The 7,655-nt window shown below is 38.2% G+C and overlaps 2 protein-coding genes across 3 annotated transcripts in view; one reads left to right on the top strand and one right to left on the bottom strand.

The window, feature by feature from the left end:
• Positions 1-2,515: 2,515 nt before the first annotated feature.
• Positions 2,516-3,075, top strand: atoh1c (atonal bHLH transcription factor 1c). The gene has a single exon (XM_052103471.1). The coding sequence runs from the start codon at positions 2,575-2,577 to the stop codon at positions 3,073-3,075; it is 501 nt and encodes a 166-aa protein (XP_051959431.1). The 5' UTR covers positions 2,516-2,574.
• A 1,759-nt stretch (positions 3,076-4,834) lies between these two features.
• Positions 4,835-7,655, bottom strand: part of waplb (WAPL cohesin release factor b) — a 90,628-nt gene continuing 87,807 nt past the window's right edge. For both annotated transcript variants that reach the window (XM_052102775.1, XM_052102776.1), the window contains one exon: positions 4,835-7,012. In XM_052102775.1, coding sequence (XP_051958735.1) covers positions 6,947-7,012 — 66 coding nt within the window. In that variant the 3' untranslated portion in view covers positions 4,835-6,946. The remainder of the gene's footprint in view (positions 7,013-7,655) is intronic.

Below are 7,655 nucleotides of genomic sequence, written 5' to 3'. Positions count from 1 at the left end.
CAGCACCTCTTCTTCCTGAGACGGCTGAGGAAGTTTGGAATGAACCACCACATCCTCACACGGTTCTACACCAGCACTGTAGAGAGCATCCTGACTGGCTGCATCACCGCCTGGTACGGCAATAGCACCGCCCACAACCGCAAAGCCCTGCAGGTGCGAAAGGTGGTGCGAACTGCCAGAAACATCATCAGATGTGAGCTTCCCTCCCTCCAGGACATATATAACAGGCGGTGTGTGAAAAAAGCTCGGAGGATCATCAGAGACTCCAGCCACCCGAGTCATGGACTGTAAATCAGATGTTTATTGTAATTGTCATGACTGATATGTTGCTCAGAACTGCACACAAGACTTTCACCCACTGTTGCACTTGTGTACATGGTTGAGTGACAATAAAAGGATTTGATTTGGTAGTAGTGATAGGTTGGTGTAGGGTGTCTGTGGAACTCTAAACACACTGCAGTGATGCGCTGTCAGCATTTAATTAGGGGTGTAAATAGTATCTGTCTGACACGGTTGGATACAGTAATATTTTGACATAAGTTCATGTTAAGGCACATATTATTTAAAATCTTAGATTCTGTTATTGTCACTTAATTGACATTAATAATAATTCATGAATTAAATCTCTTTTAGAACTGGGAAATGTAAAACAAATCTTGCGGATATAGTTTGTGTTCGCTCATTTCCAGTTGAATCGCAAAGAAAATGCAAACAAACGAGTCTCCACTCATGATATAGTGTAATAAATCTTTGCATCTGAGTGAATTGGAACCCGGGGCTTCTTATACAAGAGGCGAAATGTTATCACTTGTCCACCCAGTTAGACTCTCAACGTCTGAACTGAATGATGGACTTCTGACCAACAATATCTCATGACCAAAAGCAGCAGAGGCGGAGCTAAAGTTATACATTATTATGTGAAAAATTTATTTTAGAGCTTGAATTGATCGTCAAAACTGACTGTTCATCAAAACAAACAATTTGATATAATCTTTTACGCGTGCTTGCTGTGCGATTTCAAATTAACGCTGTGCAAGAATCTGGCGAGATTGGCGAGAGAGGGATCCCTTCTAGACTGGATCCAGAATGAGAGGCTTAAAACATCACGATTCAGCATTGCTGGGATCTCCAGACACATTCATACATAGTTTAAATGACTTTTAAACATGAAGTTTATGTCACATAAATGTTAAACAAATTCAGTCATGTGTTCAAACTTTAGAAAACCTTTTAGTAGTACATATATAGTATGTTTAAATATTTTACATTTTAAGCTACTCTAGTAAGGCAAGAGCAATCTTAATTTATGGCTCACATACTGTCTACAACGGACCCTCAGTTGACGCACGCAACACGCCGCAAACAATTGAAGCGGCTGTGTCTGGAAGATAAACCCCCGGCAGTCTCGCGAGTGTCTCATTCGCGGTTACTGAGGCTAGGTTTAGGGTTAGACTTAGTGGTAGGTTTTAAGGTTAGGGGTATGGTTTCTGTAGAACTCTAAATAAACATTAAAGACAGTGTGTGAACGTTCAGTACAGCTCTCTCGAGACTTTAGGTAACTGAGGAGTTACCTTCTGGACACCAACGCAGACTGAGCCTCGACGATGTATGTGGCTGACAAATGTGACCTCCGGAGGATGCACCCTTCCAAACGAGACACAGCGAAGCTGCGTTCACACTACCACCTACTTTGTCACTGCATGTCGCCAGTGGCTGGCGGTTAGGTCTAAACAACACTGTTTCTTTACAATGAATATTATTATTAAAATATTAGGATCATGTGAGCTCTACCATTTTCTCTCGTATTGGCTGTCGCTCCCGAAAGTCGCTCTTCATTTGCATAAAGTTAAATGTTTCTCAAATTTGTCGCATCGCTGGACATGCCCACATCCGGTCGCCAACGCTTGTGTTGCCGAAGTCGCCAGCTCTCATTGAAAATGAATGAGATGAGGTCGTTTTGTCGCTGCTGGCAGTGTGAATGCAGCTTGACTGGACGCGTCGACATGAACATTGTAAATGACGTACAGAAAGCACGGACCAATCAGCAGCGAGCTCGTTGCCTTCAGCAACATTCAATGGATAAATAACCTGCTTTATTTTAAACGGCAATCCACTGATATTCACATTTACCTCTTATTAAATCATCATTATTATGTTTTATTTTGTTGCTAAAACTGCGTGTGCGGTTGGAAAAAAAGATGATTTAAATGAGTTGAGCAGAAAGTTCACGAGAGGGCTTTAATGCAACTGTCAGAAGTTATTTGCTACAAATAAAGTCCATGGCAAAAGATGAACGCGTGATATAGTAAGTGAAATCATTTCCCCTATTTCAGACAATAAAGTGGCGTCCGTCATTGATTACAATGGGAGAGATTCGTTTCGTGAGTGTCAGGACGCCCGTTAGTGATCACTGACACGGATCTAATCCACTTTTGATGAACTGTGTTAATAGACTCCCTGTGGCGATTATCAAAGAGAATCATTTCAATTCATTTCTCCGCGCACACGACCCGTCACCACGCGTGGACGTCCCCCTTAAATCGCCTCTTGTGTCCTCTGGAGCGTCAGTCCATCATGTCCCGTCCGGACGCGCAGTTCATCTGGACAGAGACCGGCAGAGCTCGTCCACAGGACCCGTGTGCTCTCGTTCAGCTCCGCCTGTCCGCACTCGCGTATCCCGCTGAAGACCAGAGCACCATCGCCCGAGCGCGGAGACGCCGCAGACTGGCCGCTAACGCCCGCGAGAGGAGGAGGATGCTCAGCTTGAACTTGGCCTTTGACCGCCTGAGGAGCGTCATTCCCAGCGTGGAGAGCGAGCGGAAACTGTCCAAGTCTGAGACGCTTCAGATGGCGCAGATCTACATCAGCACTCTGAGCGAGCTGCTGGAGGACAGAAACGGTGACCAGACATTACTGATGATGGAGGGACAAGAGACCAAACAAGAGCAGAAAACTGTTCCCACCTGCAGGACAAATTCATACGAGGGGGATTTCGGGCGTCCAACCTGCCGTGACCCTGAAACACCCGAACTCTTACAGATCAACCTGCTGGAGAGAAGCAATGGGGCCAAATAATTCGGACATTGATTATTTGTTGTATAAATATACGTCTGGAATATTATTCAAATATAAAATATTTGGAATCAATTCATGAGATTTTTGATACAAATAAATATTTTCTGATTAAACAAAGTTTGCCTTCTACTAAATTCACATTACATTAGTTAAAAACGCCATTAAGTGAAGCTCACTACCGTCATGATGCTCAGGTGTTCTGGGTAAAAAGTCTATTCAGTGTTTGCGGAAGCCACAAAAAACTGTGATTTTCTTTGCATATTTTGTTTTGGATTGACTAAAAAATAAAGGTTTCATTGAGCTGAAGTTCTCAATTCACAACACAAAACAGATAATAATACATAACCATCATACACACTTACCTATGAATTATTTATAAGCATTTGTAATGTATTCAGATTAACGTATAAATTATTTGTTTTAGGAGTATTACATTCAAGGCAAGTAAATGATGGAATTAGTTCCTGTCATTTATGTCATTAAAATGTTTTGTTTATATAAGTAGAAAATACTCCATAATATTCCAAACCACTAATTAATCAAATTTATTTCATGATTATTAGTATTAACCATGTTGTCCTGGTTTAAAATAAACTTTAGCTTTAATGTTTTATCAGTGTGTCAATCAAACCCAATATACACAACTTCAAATATTTATTGAGTTTTGTTGAATATTGAATAATATTGAATACTTTACCCAAGACTGAAAACGAACATTTGCACCTAGTTGAGGAATGAAAAGTGTGCCAACGAACCGCAGTTTATATGAAATATCATTTATTACAAGCAGTAAAGGTAAATTCATTAACAGTGAAGATATTTGACTATGTAAATCTAATGAGGACTGTTGATGCTGATGATACATTTGTTGTTTAATAAAACAATATCTTTCTAGACTGAATATAGTATGTGTAATATACCATGAATACAAAAAAATATATTTTTGCTGAAAAATGAACATCATTTGGAATAGATTCATTGGCTGCATTGTGTGAATACAGAAAAGGTTTGACCGCTAAAAGCCCACGTTACATTTTCACTACGCTTTGAAAAATTCTCTCAATTTATGAAAGTAAAAATTTTCCGGAGATGTTTTCATACAGGGAATTAAGAAACACATTTATTTCTAGTCAAGTACTTGAAAAATTGCTTAATTTGTTCCAAAAATGTTAGCAATCGTCCACTTTGAACTGGATCACAACAGCACAGTCTCTTTAAGAGTTATTTAAATTATTTATTTCCTTTCATTTAAGAGTTTTCACTCATTTTATCCTCCAGATGAAAATCAGACATCCAGAATGGCACAAAGTTTAACACAAAGTTTCATTGACCCCAAGCAACAGTACCTCACTGACGCTTGCCTTAGCAAACACCAGTGGCGGTGTATCCGATTACAAAGTAATTAGCAACTGTATTGCATTTTAAAATCTTGTAATCAGATTACTGTACATTACTTGTGCTAAAGTAATATATATTAAATATGAATTCACATGTACATGTGTTAGTTTCAGTGACGGCTGAAGAGTGTGGGACAATGAATGAGGAAATATTGACATTTTCAATTTAAATGCAAAACTTGATTTAGAAAGTAACTTAAAAGTAACATAATCAGAGATATGATAACTGATAGCTTACTCTAAAAAGTAATCTGATAACATTTTAGAGAATACATAACTTGTAACAGAGTACTTATTTAGAGTAACACCACTAAAACACTGCAAACACCAAAGATGACAATTAGTCAAACAAGTACTGAAAGTAGCCATTTTTATTCGAGATAAAATTATGTACAAGTAACCAAAGACATTATTTCTGAAATTGGTACAAATGTTCCTGCAGCTGGCTTTTTGATAACTCTTTAATCTTACCTCAAAAAACACAACTGAGAAAAATGCGGTATAAAATAAAAAAGATTGGATTCAGAAAATTAGTCTATCAAGTTCTCCAACAGCACAATATTTACATGAGTATTTACAGTTCATGTTGCTTCATTCATGTCCAGCGTGTGAATTCAATCCTGCAGTAACATTTGGAGCTCACACACACAGCGACCTGAATCAGCCCATGACCCCACAGAGAAAATACCCATCATGACTGATGTTTTGTGTGACGGGGTGAAAACCAGCCGTTTAGCTGTGAGGAAAAAAATGACCCCTAGAAATACACATAAAACCCAAAAATGATACAAAGTAAAAAAAAAACAAAAAAAACAGCTTGTTTTACCACCTTGTGATGAGCATTGTGCACATTGAAGAACAGCAACTTTACTTAAGTCTATGCACATTTAAGGATTTTACCAACAGCAGCAAATGTCTGAACATTTGACACCAAATGAAACTCATTAGAACACTCATGAAACAAACATATGAAGAAAACGTCTGGGTCAAAACTGAAATCTACTGGCCTCAACAGCGTAAGTCAAGTGTTTAAAGGAATATTCCGGGTTCAGTACAAGTTATGTTCAATGGACAGCATTTGTGTCATAATATTAACACAGAAAATAATTTGAACTCGTTCCTCCTTTTCTTTAAAAAAGCCCAAATGTGTGTTCCAGTGAGACACTTCCAATGGAAGTCAATGGGGTTTAATCTGTTTCAAAAGACACAAACAATATGAATCTGCTATATCTTCACGCTGATGCGGTTAGTAAGTGATTTAATGACAGTAAAATCATGTTTACACACATATTGTTTGTGTCTTTTGAAACAGTATGTTAATGTTTACAGATTAAACCCCATTGACTTCCATTGGAAGTGTCTCACTGGAACACACATTTGGGTTTTTTTAAAGATTTCTGTGTAATCCATATTATGACAAAAAATGCTGTCCATTGAACATAACTTGTACTGAACCGGAATATTCCTTTCAGTCTTGCACTCAAAATGGATCATGTATAGTTTTAGTTTGACACCCTCCAGAAACTAGTTAAAAGTGGAGTGAACATATTGATGCGAGGTTTGTTGCAACCTTTAAATGGTGTCCTGCTGCAGTGTTCACCCTAACTGAAATAAACTTGGTTACGATCTAAACATGACCCACACCCAAAAGATTTCCTGGCTTTAAAACACCTATTAATGTATTCAAATTCACTGTGGTCAGAAAAGATTCGAATTAATCCTTGTGTATCGCGCATTATTCAAAAGCATTTTCCAAATGGTTTTTAAATGGCAGTTTTGGGCCACTAAGGTTTGAAAATGAGAGTCGTTAACGACTTTACCTCCACAATTACCACTGCCACCATTACGGCAATTGCCACAAACGCTTGTGTCACGACTACTAAAACATTCTAAAAACGTTTCATCCCTCTCCTCCCTCGTGAAATAAAGAGAGACGTAATTTATTCAATTGGAGACCTCTGACACGGCACTATGGATTAAAAATGAACTTCTGCAACACAAAAGGAGCACATACTGAAGTGGAGAATGGATTTGAACCAGGAGGGCAGGTCTTTCTGCTATTTCAAAGAGAACCAGAATCTTGAATGGTGTTTTAGATTCACCCTCCAATCTTTGGGGTCAGTGTTGAGCAATCGGAAATTGACAGACTTTATAGTGGAATAACAAGAAAAACAGAAGGGAGGGAGCAGCTTTTAACAAAGTTTGATCAAAGCTGTGAAAGTGAAAATATACGGCGACAGTTCAGAAGAGGTGTAAAGGAGGACTTTAGAAGTGACACGATTCTCCATCACTCAATGCAACGATAAAGAACACTTGAAGAAGAAACTCAAAATCAATAGAGCTTCTTTAATGAAGTTCAGTGTATGATGTGCTTGACGCTTCATTCTGTCAAGTCGGAGTAATGAAGATACTGGTTGATGATGATGATGATGATGCTGTGTGCTGAAGTCTGTGTATGAATCTCCATGGTCACACTAGCAGTGTTCCAGATAATCAATGACTCTGGAGATTGACTTCTGACCCGCAGTGCCCACATCACACTGAAATGAACAATTAAACACACAATCAGTCACAAACCATATAACTGGTTTCTCATGAACACATGAGGGTATTGATATTACAATAACACAATAGTTAGATGTAAAAGATCATGAAAATTATGGTAATGTCCAGGACTGATTTTAACTATTCATTTTAAGTTGTTTATTAGATGTATATAAATAATATATTTAAATTTCATTGATTTTTCTCGATTGCATCATTCACAGGGCATCATGTGAGTGGGCGGAGCTGCAGAGCTCTTCTCTGATAGGTTGATCTCTCTTTAGGATTATGGGTAGCAGGATGTTATTAAACGTGATTTTTTCATGAATTCTTTTTAAAATGAAGTTGAAATAACACAGAGTGATGTCTTCCACAGAAGTATACACCATTGAATAACAACCTCAGAGCTCACAGTATGTTTTAAATCAATAAAAAGTGAAAACGATCATCACCCTCATGTCATCCCAGATGTATTTCACTTTCTTCTGCAGAACACAAATGAAGATTTTTAGAAGAATATTTCAGCTCTGGAGCTTCAAAATTCTGGGGCCGGTTGCATAAAACTGTCTTACTAGTTAGTAAGTCAAAAAACTAGTTAGTCGTCTAAAATGTTGGTCTTAATTTTTTCAGTCAGTTGCA

The sequence above is a fragment of the Xyrauchen texanus genome, chromosome 33, assembly GCF_025860055.1.
Source record: "Xyrauchen texanus isolate HMW12.3.18 chromosome 33, RBS_HiC_50CHRs, whole genome shotgun sequence".
NCBI lineage: Eukaryota > Metazoa > Chordata > Actinopteri > Cypriniformes > Catostomidae > Xyrauchen > Xyrauchen texanus.
Note: the sequence above shows the minus strand (reverse complement) of the source record. Positions and strands in the feature narration are given on the sequence as shown.

Bases quoted from the DNA above. Each gene is read 5' to 3' on its own strand.
- atoh1c (XM_052103471.1), top strand. From the start codon at position 2,575: ATGTCCCGTCCGGACGCGCAGTTCATCTGGACAGAGACCGGCAGAGCT.